At 42.6% G+C, this 20,834-nt stretch overlaps 1 protein-coding gene across 1 annotated transcript in view; it reads right to left on the reverse strand.

Annotated features, from left to right (window-relative positions):
* Positions 1–20,834, reverse strand: part of PSME4 (proteasome activator subunit 4) — a gene marked incomplete in the record, with an annotated part of 938,614 nt that overhangs the window by 485,067 nt on the left and 432,713 nt on the right. The window contains 1 exon segment of the mRNA XM_053712692.1: positions 4,757–4,855. Within this exon segment, the coding sequence (XP_053568667.1) occupies positions 4,757–4,855 (99 nt within the window).

The following is a 20,834-nucleotide window of genomic DNA, read 5'->3' on the forward strand; positions in this document are numbered from 1 at the left end:
ACCAGATTCGGATGTTCGAACGGACCCTGAACAAGAAGGTCTCGTCTCAAAGGTAGCTTCCAAGGTGGAGCCGATGACATATTCACCAGATCTGCATACCAAGTCCTGCGTGGCCACGCAGGAGCTATCAAGATCACCGACGCCCTCTCCTGATTGATCCTGGCTACCAGCCTGGGGATGAGAGGAAACGGCGGGACCACATAAGCTAGTTTGAAGGTCCAAGGTGCTACTAGTGCATCCACTAGAGCCGCCTTGGGATCCCTGGATCTGGACCCGTAGCAAGGAACTTTGAAGTTCTGACGAGAGGCCATCAGATCCATGTCTGGAATGCCCCACAGCTGAGTGACTTGGGCAAAGATTTCCGGATGGAGTTCCCACTCCCCCGGATGCAATGTCTGACGACTCAGAAAATCCGCTTCCCAATTTTCCACTCCTGGGATGTGGATAGCAGACAGGTGGCAGGAGTGAGACTCCGCCCATAGAATGATTTTGGTCACTTCTTCCATCGCCAGGGAACTCCTTGTTCCCCCCTGATGGTTGATGTACGCAACAGTTGTCATGTTGTCTGATTGAAACCGTATGAACTTGGCCCTCGCTAGCTGAGGCCAAGCCTTGAGAGCATTGAATATCGCTCTCAGTTCCAGAATATTTATCGGTAGAAGAGATTCTTCCCGAGACCAAAGACCCTGAGCTTTCAGGGATCCCCAGACCGCGCCCCAGCCCATCAGACTGGCGTCGGTCGTGACAATGACCCACTCTGGTCTGCGGAATGTCATCCCTCGTGACAGGTTGTCCAGGGACAGCCACCAACGGAGTGAGTCTCTGGTCCTCTGATTTACTTGTATCTTCGGAGACAAGTCTGTATAGTCCCCATTCCACTGACTGAGCATGCACAGTTGTAATGGTCTTAGATGAATGCGCGCAAAAGGAACTATGTCCATTGCCGCTACCATCAACCCGATCACTTCCATGCACTGAGCTATGGAAGGAAGAGGAACGGAATGAAGTATCCGACAAGAGTCTAGAAGTTTTGTTTTTCTGGCCTCTGTCAGAAAAATCCTCATTTCTAAGGAGTCTATTATTGTTCCCAAGAAGGGAACCCTTGTTGACGGAGATAGAGAACTCTTTTCCACGTTCACTTTCCATCCGTGAGATCTGAGAAAGGCCAGGACAATGTCCGTGTGAGCCCTTGCTAGAGGAAGGGACGACGCTTGAATCAGAATGTCGTCCAAGTAAGGTACTACAGCAATGCCCCTTGGTCTTAGCACAGCTAGAAGGGACCCTAGTACCTTTGTGAAAATCCTTGGAGCAGTGGCTAATCCGAAAGGAAGCGCCACGAACTGGTAATGTTTGTCCAGGAATGCGAACCTCAGGAACCGATGATGTTCCTTGTGGATAGGAATATGTAGATACGCATCCTTTAAATCCACCGTGGTCATGAATTGACCTTCCTGGATGGAAGGAAGAATAGTTCGAATGGTTTCCATCTTGAACGATGGAACCTTGAGAAACTTGTTTAAGATCTTGAGATCTAAGATTGGTCTGAACGTTCCCTCTTTTTTGGGAACTATAAACAGATTGGAGTAGAACGCCATCCCTTGTTCTCTTAATGGAACCGGATGAATCACTCCCATTTTTAACAGGTCTTCTACACAATGTAAGAATGCCTGTCTTTTTATGTGGTCTGAAGACAACTGAGACCTGTGGAACCTCCCCCTTGGGGGAAGTCCCTTGAATTCCAGAAGATAACCTTGGGAGACTATTTCTAGCGCCCAAGGATCCAGAACATCTCTTGCCCAAGCCTGAGCGAAGAGAGAGAGTCTGCCCCCCACCAGATCCGGTCCCGGATCGGGGGCCAACATTTCATGCTGTCTTGGTAGCAGTGGCAGGTTTCTTGGCCTGCTTTCCCTTGTTCCAGCCTTGCATTGGTCTCCAAGCTGGCTTGGCTTGAGAAGTATTACCCTCTTGCTTAGAGGACGTAGCACTTTGGGCTGGTCCGTTTCTACGAAAGGGACGAAAATTAGGTTTATTTTTTGCCTTGAAAGGCCGATCCTGAGGAAGGGCGTGGCCCTTACCCCCAGTGATATCAGAGATAATCTCTTTCAAGTCAGGGCCAAACAGCGTTTTCCCCTTGAAAGGAATGTTAAGTAGCTTGTTCTTGGAAGACGCATCAGCCGACCAAGATTTCAACCAAAGCGCTCTGCGCGCCACAATAGCAAACCCAGAATTCTTAGCCGCTAACCTAGCCAATTGCAAAGTGGCGTCTAGGGTGAAAGAATTAGCCAATTTGAGAGCATTGATTCTGTCCATAATCTCCTCATAAGGAGGAGAATCACTATCGACCGCCTTTATCAGCTCATCGAACCAGAAACATGCGGCTGTAGCGACAGGGACAATGCATGAAATTGGTTGTAGAAGGTAACCCTGCTGAACAAACATCTTTTTAAGCAAACCTTCTAATTTTTTATCCATAGGATCTTTGAAAGCACAACTATCCTCTATGGGTATAGTGGTGCGTTTGTTTAAAGTGGAAACCGCTCCCTCGACCTTGGGGACTGTCTGCCATAAGTCCTTTCTGGGGTCGACCATAGGAAACAATTTTTTAAATATGGGGGGAGGGACGAAAGGAATACCGGGCCTTTCCCATTCTTTATTAACAATGTCCGCCACCCGCTTGGGTATAGGAAAAGCTTCTGGGAGCCCCGGCACCTCTAGGAACTTGTCCATTTTACATAGTTTCTCTGGGATGACCAACTTGTCACAATCATCCAGAGTGGATAATACCTCCTTAAGCAGAATGCGGAGATGTTCCAACTTAAATTTAAATGCAATCACATCAGGTTCAGCTTGTTGAGAAATGTTCCCTGAATCAGTAATTTCTCCCTCAGACAAAACCTCCCTGGCCCCATCAGACTGGGTTAGGGGCCCTTCAGAAATATTATTATCAGCGTCGTCATGCTCTTCAGTATCTAAAACAGAGCAGTCGCGCTTACGCTGATAAGTGTTCATTTTGGCTAAAATGTTTTTGACAGAATTATCCATTACAGCCGTTAATTGTTGCATAGTAAGGAGTATTGGCGCGCTAGATGTACTAGGGGCCTCCTGAGTGGGCAAGACTCGTGTAGACGAAGGAGGGAATGATGCAGTACCATGCTTACTCCCCTCACTTGAGGAATCATCTTGGGCATCATTGTCATTGTCACATAAATCACATTTATTTAAATGAATAGGAATTCTGGCTTCCCCACATTCAGAACACAGTCTATCTGGTAGTTCAGACATGTTAAACAGGCATAAACTTGATAACAAAGTACAAAAAACGTTTTAAAATAAAACCGTTACTGTCACTTTAAATTTTAAACTGAACACACTTTATTACTGCAATTGCGAAAAAACATGAAGGAATTGTTCAAAATTCACCAAATTTTCACCACAGTGTCTTAAAGCCTTAAAAGTATTGCACACCAAATTTGGAAGCTTTAACCCTTAAAATAACGGAACCGGAGCCGTTTTGAACTTTAACCCCTTTACAGTCCCTGGTATCTGCTTTGCTGAGACCCAACCAAGCCCCAAGGGGAATACGATACCAAATGACGCCTTCAGAAAGTCTTTTCTAAGTATCAGAGCTCCTCTCACATGCGACAGCATGCCATGCCTCTCAAAAACAAGTGCGCAACACCGGCGCGAAAATGAGGCTCTGCCTATGCTTTGGGAAAGCCCCTAAAGAATAAGGTGTCTAAAACAGTGCCTGCCGATATTATTATATCAAAATACCCAGATAAAATGATTCCTCAAGGCTAAATATGTGTTAATAATGAATCGATTTAGCCCAGAAAAAGTCTACAGTCTTAATAAGCCCTTTTTGAAGCCCTTATTTACGATCGTAATAAACATGGCTTACCGGATCCCATAGGGAAAATGACAGCTTCCAGCATTACATCGTCTTGTTAGAATGTGTCATACCTCAAGCAGCAAGAGACTGCTCACTGTTCCCCCAACTGAAGTTAATTGCTCTCAACAGTCCTGTGTGGAACAGCCATGGATTTTAGTGACGGTTGCTAAAATCATTTTCCTCATACAAACAGAAATCTTCATCTCTTTTCTGTTTCTGAGTAAATAGTACATACCAGCACTATTTCAAAATAACAAACTCTTGATTGAATAATAAAAACTACAGTTAAACACTAAAAAACTCTAAGCCATCTCCGTGGAGATGTTGCCTGTACAACGGCAAAGAGAATGACTGGGGTAGGCGGAGCCTAGGAGGGATCATGTGACCAGCTTTGCTGGGCTCTTTGCCATTTCCTGTTGGGGAAGAGAATATCCCACAAGTAAGGATGACGCCGTGGACCGGACACACCTATGTTGGAGAAAATGTATCTTTTTAATACAAATATGGGTTATCCATTGAAAGTATTCTGTATACTTCTAAATATTAAAGATTTTACCAAAATTGTAAAACTGTATGGTATAAATCACTTTTTGCTAAAACAGATGAGTTCATGAAACAACCAACGAATGGAAATATCTTAACATTAAAAATCTGAAACACACAGAGGGTAGCCTAAATTCATAAAGCTACCAAATAACTCACCAGTAAGGCAACTGTATATATGTTATTCAAATGGAATGTCTTCACAATGATCAGCCCAGCATGATAGATTTTCTCAATAGAGTGTTCTTTGTACATTGTAGCCACATTACAAACAGTAGCCTAGATTGACTACAAACACAAAGGAGAAGTAAACTTTTGTACCTTAACAGCAGCTCGACAAAGATCTGCTACCATTCTGCCCGAGACTCTTGTTTCAAATATGTTTGACACAGCAAAGTTAAAAACTTTTTCCAATGCAACCTTTAAAAAAAAACAAAGGATGAGAAAAAAAAATTCAAATACAATGTCATTTTAAAAGGAGGATAAATGATTTGCGATATAGTGACAGCTATTTCCCACTAAACATTTGTTATATATAATCTATCTGTGCAAGAGGGTTGTTATAACAGCACCTTCAAGGTCGAAATCCTCATGTGCATGTAAAAATAAAAATGAGCCTCAATAAAGCTGTATATTTGCAACAATAAAAGTGACAATATCCGCTCACCTGTATAAACCACAGGGAAAAGTGGTCTGCGATGTGATGATGATAATGATGCGCTCCAGGAGAGAATGTAGGACGCCCCTTCAAAAAACATAATTTATGTAAGAACTTACCTGATAAATTAATTTCTTTCATATTGGCAAGAGTCCATGAGCTAGTGACATATGGGATATACAATCCTACCAGGAGGGGCAAAGTTTCCCAAACCTCAAAATGCCTATAAATACACCCCTCACCACACCCACTATTCAGTTTAACGAATAGCCAAGTAGTGGGGTGATAAAGAAAGGAGTAAAAAGCATCAACAAAGGGATTTGAAAATAATTGTGCTTTATACAAAAAAATCATAACCACCAAAAAAGGGTGGGCCTCATGGACTCTTGCCAATATGAAAGAAATGAATTTATCAGGTAAGTTCTTACATAAATTATGTTTTCTTTCATGTAATTGGCAAGAGTCCATGAGCTAGTGACGTATGGGATAGCAATACCAAAGAAGTGGAACTCCACGCAAGAGTCACTAGAGAAGGAGGGATAAAAAATAAAATACAGCCATTTTTCGCTAAAAAAATAATCCACAACCCAAAGTATAAGTTTAGTCTTAGTGATAAGAAAAACTTAAAAAATCAGCAGAAGAATCAAACAAACAGCTGCCTGAAGAACTTTTCTACCAAAAACTGCTTCTGAAGAAGCAAATACATCAAAACGGTAGAATTTAGTAAATGTATGCAAAGAAGACCAAGTTGCTGCTTTGCAAATCTGATCAACAGAAGCTTCATTCTTAAAAGCCCACGAAGTACTAAGTGGAGACTGACCTAGTAGAATGAGCTGTAATCTGTTGGCGCTCTACAAATACCCGATAATAATAATAATTCTCTGAGGCGGGATCTTACCCAACTCCAAATAAGCTTGACGAATCAAAAGCTTTAACCAAGAAGCCAAGGAAATAGCAGAAGCTTTCTGACCTTTCATAGGACCAGAAAATAAAACGAATAGACCGAAGTCTTTCTGAAATCTTTAGTAGCTTCAACATAATATTTCAAAGCTCTTACCACATCCAAAGAATGTAAGGATCTTTCCAAAGAATTCTTTGGATTAGGACACAAGTAAGGGACAACAATTTCTCTACTAATGTTGTTAGAATTCACAACCTTAGGCAAAAATTGAAAAGAAGTCCACAAAACCGCCTTATCCTGATGAAAAATCAGAAAAGGAGATTCACTAGAAAGAGCAAATAGCTCAGAAACTCTTCTAGCAGAAGAAATAGCCAAACGGAACAACACTTTACAAGAAAGTAGTTTAATGTCCAAAGAATGCATAGGCTCAAATGGAGGAGCCTGTAATGCCTTTGAAACCAAATTGAGACTCCAAGGAGGAGAAATTGATTTAATGACAGGCTAAATTCGAACTAAAGCCTGTACAAAACAGTGAATATCAGGAAGTTTAGCAATCTTTCTGTGGAATAAAACTGAAAGAGCAGAGATTTGTCCCTTCAAGGAACTTGCAGACAAACCTTTATCCAAACCATCCTGAAGAAACTGTAAAATTCTAGGAATTCTAAAAGAATGCCAAGGAAATATATGAGAAGAACACCATGAAATGTAAGTCTTCCAAACTCGATAGTAAATCTTCCTGGAAACAGATTAACAAGCTTGTAACATAGTATTAATCACTGAGTCAAAGAAACCTTTATGACTTAGTACTAAGAGTTCAATTTCCATACCTTCAAATTTAATTATTTCAGATCCTGATGGAAAAATGGACCTTGAGACAGTAGGTCTGGCCTTAACGGAAGTGGCCAAGGTCGGCAACTGGACATCCGAACAAGATCCGTATACCAAAACCTGTGTGGCCATGCTGGAGCCACCAGCAACACAAACTATTGTTCCATGATGATTTTGGAAATCACTCTTGGAAGAAGAACTAGAGGTGGGAAGATGTAAGCAGGATGATAATTCCATGGAATGGTTAGCGCATCCACTGCTTCCGCCTGAACATCCCTGGACAGGTATATGGGAAGTCTCTTGTTTAGGTGAGAGGCCATCAGATCTATCTCTGAAAGACCCCACATCTGAACAATCTGAGAAAACACATCTGGATGGAGAGACCACTCTCCTGGATGTAAAGTCTGACAACTGAGATAATCCGCTTCCCAATTGTCTACACCTGGGATATGCACCGCAGAGATTAGACAGGAGCTGGATTCCGCCCAAGCAAGTATCCGAGATACTTCTTTCATGGCTTGAGGACTGTGAGTCCCAGCTTGATGATCGACATATGCCACAGTTGTGATATTGTCTGTCTGAGAGCAAATGAACGTTTCTCTCTTCAACAGAGGACAAAACTGAAGAGCTCTGAAAATTGCAGTTCTATAATATTGATTGGTAATCTCGCCTCTTGAGATTTTCAAACCCCTTGAGCAGTCAGAGATCCCCAAACAGCTCCCCAACCCGAAAGACTTGCATCTGTAGTTATCACAGTCCAGGTTGGTCAAACAAAAGAAGCCCCTAGAACTAGACGTTGGTGATTTAACCACCACGTCAGAAAGCGTCGTACATTGGGATTTAAGGATATTAATTGTGATATCTTTGTATAATCCCTGCACCATTGATTTAGCATACAAAGTTGGAGAAGTCTCATGTGAAAACGAGCAAAAGGAATCGCGTCCGATGCTGCAGTCATGAGGCCTAAAACTTCCATGCACATAGCCACTGAAGGGAATGACTGAGACTGAAGGTGCCGACAAGCTGCAACCAATTTCAAGCGTCTCTTTTCTGTAAGAGACAGAGTCATGGACACTGAATCTATCTGGAAACCTAAAAAGGTGACCCTTGTCTGAGGAAACAAATAACTTTTTGGTAAATTGATCCTCCGACCATGTTGTTGAAGAAACAACACTAGTTGATTCATGTGAGATTCTGCAGAACGTAAAGACTTAGCGAGTACCAAGATAGGGTAGAGTAGGGCACCTAGAGCCTTTGAAAAGATTCTTGGAGCTGTTGCTAGGCCAAATGGAAGAGCAACAAATTGGTAATGCTTGTCTAGAAAAGAGAATCTCAAGAACTGATACTGTTCTGGATGAATCGGAATATGAAGGTATGCATCCTGCAAGTCTATTGTAGACATATAATGTCCTTGCTGAACAAAAGGCTGAATAGTCCTTATAGTCACCATCTTGAAAGTTGGTACTCTTACATAACAATTCAAAATTTTCAGATCCAGAACTGGCCTGAATGAATGTTCCTTCTTTGGGACAATAAATAGATTTGAATAAAACCCCAGACCTTGTTCCTGAAAAGGAACTGGCATGATTACCCCTGAAGACTCCAGGTCTGAAACACACTTCAGGAAAGCCTGAGCTTTTACTGGATTTGCTGGGATATGTGAGAAAAAAAATCTTCTCACAGGAGGTCTTACTCTGAATCCTATTCGATACCCTTGAGAGACAATGCTCTGAATCCATTGATTTTGGACAGAATTTATCCAAAAATCCTTGAAAAACCTTAATCTGCCCCCCACCAGATGAGCTGGAATGAGGGCCGCACCTTCATGCGGATTTAGGGGCTGACTTTGGTTTGTTAAAGGGCTTGGATTTATTCCAATTTGAGGAAGGCTTCCAATTGGAAACAGATTCCTTGGGGGAAGGATTAGATTTTTGTTCCTTATTCTGACAAAAGGAACGAAAATGGTTAGAAGCCTTAGATTTACCCTTAGGTTTTTTATCCTGAGGCAGAAAAACTCCCTTTCCCCCCGTAATAGTTGAAATAATAGAATCCAGCTGAGAACCAAATAAATTATTACCTTGCAATGAAAGAGATAGTAATCTAGACTTAGATGTCATATCAGCATTCCAAAATTTAAGCCACAAGCTCTTCTAGCAAAAATAGCTAAAGACATGGATCTAACATCAATTTTGATAATATCAAAAATGGCATCACAAATAAAATTATTAGAATATTGCAGTAAGCAAGTAATGCTAGATACATCAGAATCCAATTCTTGCTGCGCTAAATTCTCCAACCAGAAAGTTGATGCAGCCGCAACATCAGCCAAAGAAATTGCAGGTCTGAGAAGATGACCTGAATATAAATGGGCTTTCCTTAGATAAGATTCAAGCTTCCTATCTAAAGGATCCTTAAAGGAAGTACTATCTTCAATAGGAATAGTGGTACGTTTAGCAAGAGTAGAAATAGCCCCATCAACTTTGGGGATTTTTTTCCCAAAACTCTATAGAATTTGCTGGTAAAGGATACAATTTTTTAAACCTTGAAGAAGGAATAAAAGAAGTACCTGGCTTATTCCATTCCTTAGAAATCATATCAGAAATAGCCCCAGGAATAAGAAAAACACCTGGAGAAACCACAGGAGGTTTAAAAACATAATTTATGCTTACCTGATAAATTCCTTTCTTCTGTTGTGTGATCAGTCCACGGGTCATCATTACTTCTGGGATATAACTCCTCCCCAACAGGAAATGCAAGAGGATTCACCCAGCAGAGCTGCATATAGCTCCTCCCCTCTACGTCAGTCCCAGTCATTCGACCAAGAATCAACGAGAAAGGAGTAACCAAGGGTGAAGTGGTGACTGGAGTATAATTTAAAAAATATTTACCTGCCTTAAAACAGGGCGGGCCGTGGACTGATCACACAACAGAAGAAAGGAATTTATCAGGTAAGCATAAATTATGTTTTCTTCTGTTATGTGTGATCAGTCCACGGGTCATCATTACTTCTGGGATACCAATACCAAAGCAAAAGTACACGGATGACGGGAGGGATAGGCAGGCTCATTATACAGAAGGAACCACTGCCTGAAGAACCTTTCTCCCAAAAATAGCCTCCGAAGAAGCAAAAGTGTCAAATTTGTAAAATTTGGAAAAAGTATGAAGCGAAGACCAAGTTGCAGCCTTGCAAATCTGTTCAACAGAGGCCTCATTCTTAAAGGCCCAAGTGGAAGCCACAGCTCTAGTGGAGTGGGCTGTAATTCTTTCAGGAGGCTGCTGTCCAGCAGTCTCATAGGCTAAACGTATTATGCTACGAAGCCAAAAAGAGAGAGAGGTAGCAGAAGCTTTTTGACCTCTCCTCTGTCCAGAATAAACGACAAACAGGGAAGAAGTTTGGCGAAAATCTTTAGTTGCCTGCAAGTAGAACTTGAGGGCACGAACTACATCCAGATTGTGTAGAAGACGTTCCTTCTTTGAAGAAGGATTTGGACACAAGGATGGAACAACAATCTCTTGATTGATATTCCTGTTAGTGACTACCTTAGGTAAGAACCCAGGTTTAGTACGCAGAACTACCTTGTCTGAGTGAAAAATCAGATAAGGAGAATCACAATGTAAGGCTGATAACTCAGAGACTCTTCGAGCCGAGGAAATAGCCATTAAAAACAGAACTTTCCAAGATAACAATTTTATATCAATGGAATGAAGGGGTTCAAACGGAACACCTTGTAAAACGTTAAGAACTAAGTTTAAACTCCATGGCGGAGCAACAGCTTTAAACACAGGCTTGATCCTAGCTAAAGCCTGACAAAAAGCCTGGACGTCTGGATTTTCTGACAGACGCCTGTGTAACAAGATGGACAGAGCTGAAATCTGTCCCTTTAATGAACTAGCTGATAAACCCTTTTCTAAACCTTCTTGAAGAAAAGACAATATCCTAGCGATCCTAACCTTACTCCAGGAGTAACCTTTGGATTCGCACCAGTATAGGTATTTACGCCATATTTTATGGTAAATCCTTCTGGTAACAGGCTTCCTAGCCTGTATCAGGGTATCAATAACCGACTCAGAAAAACCACGTTTTGATAAAATCAAGCGTTCAATTTCCAAGCAGTCAGCTTCAGAGAATTTAGATTTTGATGTCTGAATGGACCCTGTATCAGAAGGTCCTGTCTTAGAGGTAGAGACCAAGGCGGACAGGATGACATGTCCACTAGATCTGCATACCAAGTCCTGCGTGGCCATGCAGGCGCTATTAGAATCACTGATGCTCTCTCCTGTTTGATTTTGGCAATCAATCGAGGAAGCAGCGGGAGGGGTGGAAACACATAAGCCATCCCGAAGTTCCAAGGTGCTGTCAAAGCATCTATCAGAACCGCTCCCGGATCCCTGGATCTGGACCCGTAGTGAGGAAGTTTGGCGTTCTGGCGAGACGCCATGAGATCTATCTCTGGTTTGCCCCAACGTCGAAGTATTTGGGCAAAGACCTCCGGATGAAGTTCCCACTCCCCCGGATGAAAAGTCTGTCGACTCAAGAAATCCGCCTCCCAGTTCTCCACTCCCGGGATGTGGATTGCTGACAAGTGGCAAGAGTGAGACTCTGCCCAGCGAATTATCTTTGATACTTCCATCATTGCTAGGGAGCTTCTTGTCCCTCCCTGATGGTTGATGTAAGCTACAGTCGTGATGTTGTCCGACTGAAACCTGATGAACCCCCGAGTTGTTAATTGGGGCCAAGCCAGAAGGGCATTGAGAACTGCTCTCAATTCCAGAATGTTTATTGGAAGGAGACTCTCCTCCTGATTCCATAGTCCCTGAGCCTTCAGAGAATTCCAGACAGCGCCCCAACCTAGTAGGCTGGCGTCTGTTGTTACAATTGTCCAGTCTGGCCTGCTGAATGGCATCCCCCTGGACAGGTGTGGCCGATAAAGCCACCATAGAAGAGAATTTCTGGTCTCTTGATTCAGATTCAGAGTAGGGGACAAATCTGAGTAATCCCCATTCCACTGACTTAGCATGCACAATTGCAGCGGTCTGAGGTGTAGGCGTGCAAAAGGTACTATGTCCATTGCCGCTACCATTAAGCCGATCACCTCCATGCATTGAGCTACTGACGGGTGTTGAATGGAATGAAGGACACGGCATGCATTTTGAAGCTTTGTTAACCTGTCTTCTGTCAGGTAAATCTTCATTTCTACAGAATCTATAAGAGTCCCCAAGAATGGAACTCTTGTGAGAGGAAAAAGAGAACTCTTCTTTTCGTTCACTTTCCATCCATGCGACCTTAGAAATGCCAGAACTAACTCTGTATGAGACTTGGCAGTCTGAAAGCTTGAAGCTTGTATTAGAATGTCGTCTAGGTACGGAGCTACCGAAATCCCTCGCGGTCTTAGTACCGCCAGAAGGGCACCCAGAACCTTTGTGAAGATTCTTGGAGCCGTAGCCAATCCGAATGGAAGAGCTACAAACTGGTAGTGCCTGTCTAAGAAGGCAAACCTTAGATACCGGTGATGATCTTTGTGGATCGGTATGTGAAGGTAAGCATCTTTTAAATCCACTGTGGTCATGTACTGACCCTTTTGGATCATGGGTAAGATTGTCCGAATAGTTTCCATTTTGAAGGATGGAACTCTTAGGAATTTGTTTAGAATCTTTAAATCTAAGATTGGCCTGAAAGTTCCCTCTTTTTTGGGAACCACAAACAGGTTTGAGTAGAACCCTTGTCCTTGTTCCGACCGCGGAACCGGATGGATCACTCCCATTAATAACAGATCTTGTACACAGCGTAGAAACGCCTCTTTCTTTATCTGGTTTGTTGACAACCTTGACAGATGAAATTTCCCTCTTGGGGGAGATAATTTGAAGTCTAGAAGGTATCCCTGAGATATGATCTCTAGTGCCCAGGGATCCTGAACATCTCTTGCCCAGGCCTGGGCGAAGAGAGAAAGTCTGCCCCCCACTAGATCCGGTCCCGGATCGGGGGCTCTCGATTCATGCTGTCTTTGGGGCAGCAGCAGGTTTCCTGGCCTGCTTGCTCTTGTTCCAGGACTGGTTAGGCTTCCAGCCTTGCCTGTAACGAGCAACAGCTCCCTCCTGTTTTGGTGCAGTGGAGGTTGATGCTGCTCCTGTTTTGAAATTCCGAAAGGGACGAAAATTAGACTGTCTAGCCTTAGCTTTGGCTTTGTCTTGAGGTAGGGCGTGGCCCTTACCTCCTGTAATGTCAGCGATAATTTCTTTCAAACCGGGCCCAAATAAAGACTGCCCCTTGAAAGGTATATTAAGTAATTTGGACTTAGAAGTAACATCGGCTGACCAGGATTTTAGCCACAGCGCCCTACGTGCCTGTATGGCGAATCCTGAGTTCTTAGCCGTAAGTTTGGTTAAATGTACTACGGCCTCCGAAATGAAAGAATTAGCTAGTTTAAGGACTCTAAGCCTGTCCGTAATGTCGTCTAGCGTAGATGAACTAAGGTTCTCTTCCAGAGACTCAATCCAAAATGCTGCCGCAGCCGTAATCGGCGCGATACATGCAAGGGGTTGCAATATAAAACCTTGTTGAACAAACATTTTCTTAAGGTAACCCTCTAATTTTTTATCCATTGGATCTGAAAAAGCACAGCTATCCTCCACCGGGATAGTGGTACGCTTAGCTAAAGTAGAAACTGCTCCCTCCACCTTAGGGACCGTTTGCCATAAGTCCCGAGTGGTGGCGTCTATTGGAAACATCTTTCTAAATATTGGAGGGGGTGAGAACGGCACACCGGGTCTATCCCACTCCTTAGTAACAATTTCAGTTAGTCTCTTAGGTATAGGAAAAACGTCAGTACTCGCCGGTACCGCAAAGTATTTATCCAACCTACACAGTTTCTCTGGTATTGCAACGGTGTTACAATCATTAAGAGCTGCTAAGACCTCCCCTAGTAATACACGGAGGTTTTCCAATTTAAATTTAAAATTTGAAATATCTGAATCCAATCTGTTTGGATCAGAACCGTCACCCACAGAATGAAGCTCTCCGTCCTCATGCTCTGCGAGCTGTGACGCAGTATCAGACATGGCCCTAGTATTGTCAGCGCACTCTGTTCTCACCCCAGAGTGATCACGCTTGCCTCTTAGTTCTGGTAATTTAGACAAAACTTCAGTCATAACAGTAGCCATATCTTGTAATGTTATCTGTAATGGCCGCCCAGATGTACTAGGCGCCATAATATCACGCACCTCCCGGGCGGGAGATGCAGGTACTGCCGCGTGAGGCGAGTTAGTCGGCATAACTCTCCCCTCGCTGTTTGGTGAAATTTGTTCACATTGTACAGATTGACTTTTATTTAAAGTAGCATCAATACAGTTAGTACATAAATTTCTATTGGGCTCCACCTTGGCATTGGAACAAATGACACAGATATCTTCCTCTGAGTCAGACATGTTTAACACACTAGCAAAAAAACTTACAACTTGGTTATAATCTTTTTTAGCAAAAACGTACTGTGCCTCAAAGAGGTACTAAACGATTAAATGACAGTTGAAATAATGAACTGAAAAACAGTTATAGCATCAAACTTTAAAACAACACAACTTTTAGCAAAGGCTTGTTCCCATTAGTAAAATAACACTAATTAAATTTGACATAAAAAATGCAAAGCAACGTTTTTATTCACAGTCACTATAAGAATTCTCACAGCTCTGCTGAGAGAATTTACCTCCCTTCAAAGAAGTTTGAAGACCCCTGAGATCTGTCAGAGATGAACCGGATCATGCAGGAAATATAAAAGTAACTGACTGGAATTTTTTGATGCGTAGCAAAGAGCGCCAAAAACGGCCCCTCCCTCTCCCACACAGCAGTGAAGAGAAACGAAACTGTCACAAATAAAAGTAAAAAAGGCTGCCAAGTGGAAAATAATGCCCAAATATTTATTCACACAGTACCTCAGCAATGTAAACGATTCTACATTCCAGCAAAAACGTTTAACATGATAAATAGTTATTAAAAGGATTAGTGACCTTTAACAGAGTAGTTCCGGTGAAATACCATCCCCAGAATACTGAAGTGTATACATACATGTCATTTTAACGGTATGGCAGGATTTTCTCATCAATTCCATTCAGAAAATAAAAACTGCTACATACCTCAATGCAGATTCATCTGCCCGCTGTCCCCTGATCTGAAGCCTTTACCTCCCTCAGATGGCCGAGAACAGCAATATGATCTTAACAACTCCGGATAAAATCATAGTAAAAAACTCTGGCAGATTCTTCCTCAAACTCTGCCAGAGAAGTAATAACACGCTCCGGTGCTATTGTAAAATAACAAACTTTTGATTGAAGTCATAAAAACTAAGTATAATCACCATAGTCCTCTCACACATCCTATCTAGTCGTTGGGTGCAAGAGAATGACTGGGACTGACGTAGAGGGGAGGAGCTATATGCAGCTCTGCTGGGTGAATCCTCTTGCATTTCCTGTTGGGGAGGAGTTATATCCCAGAAGTAATGATGACCCGTGGACTGATCACACATAACAGAAGAAAACAGCATTTAAACGTTTATTAGACTTAACATCAAGAGGACTGGTTACCTCAATATCCAAAGTAATTAACACTTCTTTTAATAAAGAACGCATATACTCTATTTTAAATAAATAAGTAGATTTGTCAATGTCTGAGGAATGATCTTCTGTATCAGATAGATCCTCATCAGAGGAGAATAAATTATTATGTTGTTGGTCATTTGAAATTTCATCAACTGAATGAGAAGTTTTAAAAGACCTTTTACGTTTATTAGAAGGTGGAAATGCAGACAAAGCCTTCTGAATAGAATCAGAAACAAATTCTTTAAAATTCATAGGTATATCATGTACAATAGAAGTTGAAGGAACTGCAACTGGCAATGTACTATTACTGATGGACACACTATCTGCATGTAAAAGTTTATCATGACAACTATTACAAATGACATTCGGAGAAATAATTTCCACAATCTTACAACAAATGCACTTAGCTTTGGTAGAACCAATGTCAGGCTTCCAGCAGATACTTCTGAGGCAGGATCAGATTGAGACATCTTGCAAAATGTAAAAGAAAAAAACATATAAAGCAAAATTATCAATTTCCTTACATGACAGTTTCAGGAATGGGAAAAAATGCAAATAGCATAGCCCTCTGATAGAGAAAAAGGCAAGAGGCAAACATCAATGGGGTATTAAATAATGAAAAAGTTTGGCGCCAAGTATGACGCACAACGTAACTGAAACATTTTTGGCGCCAACAATAACCGGAAATTACACAGTGTAAGGCTTCGGCATCAACTACGATGCCGGATATGACGAAGTTGCGTCACAGACGTATTTTTCGCGGCAAAAAAATTCTCGTGACAAAAATGACGCAATAAAGTGTAGCATTTGGCGCACCCTCGGGCATAATACCGCCCGCAATTTGCAAGAAAAAAGTAGTCAATTTAGAAAAAAAGACTAAACCCCAGGTAAGAAAAAAAAATTCTCAAAATGTTTATCTTCCCCAAATATGAAACTGACAGTCTGCAGAAACAGTTATCAGTAGAGGTAATGGTAAATTGAGAGTATATCGTCGATCTGAAAAGGGAGGTAGGAGATGAATCTCTACGACCGATAACAGAGAACCCATGAAAAAGACCCAAGTTAGAGAAATCATCGTATTCAATAGGTGATACTCCCTTCACGTCCCTCTGACATTCGCTGTACTCTGAGAGGAATCGGGCTTCAACAATGCTGAGAAGCGCATATCAACGTAGAAATCTTAGCACAAACTTACTTCACCACATCCATAGGAGGCAAAGTTTGTAAAACTGAATTGTGGGTGTGGTGAGGAGTGTATTTATAGGCATTTTGAGGTTTGGGAAACTTTGCCCCTCCTGGAAGGATTGTATATCCCATACGTCACTAGCTCATGGACTCTTGCCAATTACATGAAAGAAACTACTCTGTATACTGGAATAGAGAGTATAGTGAGGGGAAATTCCTGATTTAATATAGAGTTTGGGATAAAGTAAAACTAAAAAACTTTTAATAAAGCCAAAGTTTAAAAACTGGTAAGAACTATGATAAATAAATGGTGTTAAAACGATACTGATAAAAAAAGTCTGTACTTGCTACAAAATGTGCTAAAAAGCAATAAGTGTACGATAGTACTAAGTGAACTGTATTCGGCTGGATGCCGTGCGTGTTCTCTGAAAAATCGGAAATGTCACGAATGACGCGTCACGTGGCCTTACGCGTTTCATGAGCGTCTGAGCTCACTTCATCAGAGAATAGGATTCAAAGCCTATCAGTATCGTTTTAACAGCATTTACTTTATCCCAAGTTCTATATTAAATCAGGAATTTCCCCTCACTATACTCTCTGTTCCAGTATACAGAGTAGTTATTGAAGGGGCGTCCTACATTCTCTCCTGGAGCGCATCATTATTACCAGGATCCTAGCCTGTACACACAGTCCTCTCATACCAGAGACAGAAGACGTTTTCTGGGGCTGGGAACTCATTATCACATCGCAGACCACTTATCCCTGTGGTTTATACAGGTGAGCGGATATTGTCACTTTTATTGTTGCAAATATACAGTTTTATTCATAAGGCTCATTTGTATTTTCACATGCACATAAGGATTTCGACCTTGAAGGCGCTGCTATAACAACCCACTTGCAGAAAAACAGAATTTATGTTTACCTGATAAATTTCTTTCTCCTACGGTGTATCCGGTCCACGGCTTCATCCTTACTTGTGGGATATTCTCTTCCCCTACAGGAAGTGGCAAAGAGAGCACACAGCAGAGCTGTCTATATAGCTCCCCTCAGGCTCCGCCCCCCCAGTCATTCGACCGACGGTTAGGAGAAAAAGGAGAACCATAAGGTGCAGTGGTGACTGTAGTTTACAAAAAATAAATTTAAACCTGACCAAAATGCCAGGGCGGGCCGTGGACCGGATACACCGTAGGAGAAAGAAATTTATCAGGTAAACATAAATTCTGTTTTCTCCTACATTGGTGTATCCGGTCCACGGCTTCATCCTTACTTGTGGGAACCAATACCAAAGCTCTAGGACACGGATGAAGGGAGGGCACAAGTCAGGTAACCTAAACGGAAGGCACCACTGCTTGCAAAACCTTTCTCCCAAAAACAGCCTCCGAAGAAGCAAAAGTAATGAATTTGTAAAATTTGGCAAACGTATGCAGTGAAGACCAAGTCGCTGCCTTACAAATCTGTTCAACAGAAGCCTCATTCTTGGAAGCCCATGTGGAAGCCACAGCTCTAGTAGAGTGAGCTGTAATTCGTTCAGGAGGCTGCCTTCCAGCAGTCTCATAAGCCAACCGGATGATGCTTTTCAGCCAGAAAGACAGAGAGGTTGCAGTCGCCTTTTGACTTCTCCTCTTGCCAGAATAGACGACAAACAAGGACGATGTTTGTCTGAAGTCTTTAGTTGCTTTTAGATAAAACTTTAAAGCACGAACCCCATCAAGATGGTGTAACAGACGTTCCTTGTTAGAAACTGGATTAGGACACAGAGAAGGAACAACTATTTCCTGGTTGATATTCTTATTGGAAACCACTTTTGGAAGAAAACCAGGTTTGGAACATAAAACGACCTTATCTGTATGAAACACCAGATAGGGTGAATTACACTGCAAAGCAGACAATTCAGAAACTCTTCTAGCAGAAGAAAAAGCTACAAAAAAACAAAACTTTCCAAGATAGTAACTTAATATCTATGGAATGTAGAGGTTAAAACAGAACCCCTTGAAGAACTGAAAGAACTAAATTTAGACTCCATGGAGGAGCCACAGGTCTGTAGACAGGCTTGATTCTGACTAAAGCCTGTACAAACCCTGAATATCTGGCATGGCTGCCAGACGCTTGTGTAACCAAACAGACAGAGCAGATATCTGTCCCTTAAAAGAACTAGTTGACAGACCTTTCTCCAATCCTTCTTGGAGAAAAGATAGTATCCTTGGAATCCTAATCTTACTCCATGAGTAACTCTTGTATTCGCACCAGCAAAGATATTTCCGCCATATCTTATGGTAAATTTTCCTGGTGACAGGCTTTCTAGCCTGGATCAGAGTATCTATAACTGATTCTGAAAACCCACGCTTAGATAGAATCAAGCGTTCAATCTCCAAGCAGTCAGTTGCAGAGAAACTAGGTTTGGATGTTCGAATAGACCTTGAATTAGAAGGTCCTGCCTCAAAGGCAGCTTCCATGGTGGAACCGATGACATATTCACCAAGTCTGCATACCAAGTCCTGCGTGGCCACGCAGGAGCTATAGAATTACAGAAGCCTTCTCCTACTTGATCCTGGCTACTAGCCGGGGGAGAAGGGGAAACGGTGGAAAGACATAAGCTAGATTGAACGACCAAGGCGCTACTAAGGTATCTACCAATGTCACCTTGGGATCCCTGGACCCGTAACATGTAACTTTGGAGTTCTGACGTGACGCCATCAGATCCAGATCTGTAATGCCCCATAGCTGGGTCAACTGAGCAAAAAAACCTCCGGGTGGAGTTCCCACTCCCCCAGATGGAAAGTCTGAAGACTCAGATAATCCGCTTCCCAGTTGTCCACTCCTGGGATGTGAATTGCTGATAGATGGCAGGAGTGATCCTCTGCCCATTTGATGATCTTGGATACCTCCCTCATCGCCAGGGAACTCTTTGTTCCCCCCTGATGATTGATGTACGCAACAGTCGTCAAGTTGTCCGACTGAAATCTGATGAATTTGGCCTCCGCTAGTTGAGGCCATGCCTGGAGCGCATTGAATATCGCTCTCAATTCCAAAATGTTTATCGGGAGAAGAAATTCTTCCCGAGACCATAGACCCTGAACCTGAACCTTCAGGGACTTCCAGACCGCGCCGCAGCCTAAGAGGCTGGCGTCGGTCGTGACAATGATCCACTCCGGTCTTCGGAAACTCATTCCCTGAGACAGGTGATCCTGAGACAACCACCAGAGCAGTGAGTCTCTGGTTTGCTGGTCCATCTGAATCTGGGGAGAAATATCTGCATAATCCCCATTTCATTGTTTGAGCATGCACAGTTGCAATGGTCTTAAATGAATTCGAGCAAAAGGAACCACGTCCATTGCCGCAACCATTAGTCCTATTACCTCCATGCACTGAGCTATGGAGGGTTGAGGAATGGATTGAAGAACTCGACAAGTGTTCAAAAGTTTTAATTTCCTGACCTATGTCAGAAAGATTTTCATTTCTACCGAGTCTATTATTGTTCCCAGGAAGGGAACCCTTGTGAACGGGGACAGAGAACTTTTTTCTATGTTCACCTTCCACCTGTGAGACCTTAGAAAGGCTAGAACAATGTCCGTATGAGCCCTTTCTTTGTGAAAAGACGATGCCTGTATTAAATGTCGTCTAGTTAAGGTGCTACTGCAATGCCCCTTGGCCTTAGCACCGCTAGAAGGGACCCTAGCACCTTTGTGAAAATTCTCGGAGCAGTGGCCAATCCGAAGGGAAGAGCCACAAACTGGTAATCCGAATGGTTTCCATTTGGAATGATGGAACTCTGAGTAATTGGTTTAGGATCTTTAAATCCAGAATTGGCCTGAAAGTTCCTTCCTTTTTGGGAATTACAAACAGGTTTGAGTAAAATCCCAGTCCTTGTTCTGCTGTTGGAACTGGGTTTATCACTCCCATTTTTAAAAGGTACTCTACGCAATGTAAGAATGCCTGTCTCTCTATCTGGTCTAAAGATAAGCGAGACAAGTGGAACCTTCCCCTTGGAGGAAGGTCCTTGAATTCTAGAAGATACCCCTGAGAGACAATTTCTAGTGCCCAGGGGTCCGGAACATCTCTTGCCCAGGCCTGAGCAAAGAGAGAAAATCTGCCCCCTACTAGATCCGGTCCCGGATCGGGGGCTACCCCTTCATGCTGTCTTGGTAGCAGCAGCAGGTTTTTTGGCCTGTTTACCCTTGTTCCAGCCTTGCAATGGTTTCCATGCTGGTTTGGGCTGGGGTGCATTACCCTCTTGTCTAGTG

Source organism: Bombina bombina, chromosome 4, assembly GCF_027579735.1.
Source record: "Bombina bombina isolate aBomBom1 chromosome 4, aBomBom1.pri, whole genome shotgun sequence".
Lineage (NCBI taxonomy): Eukaryota > Metazoa > Chordata > Amphibia > Anura > Bombinatoridae > Bombina > Bombina bombina.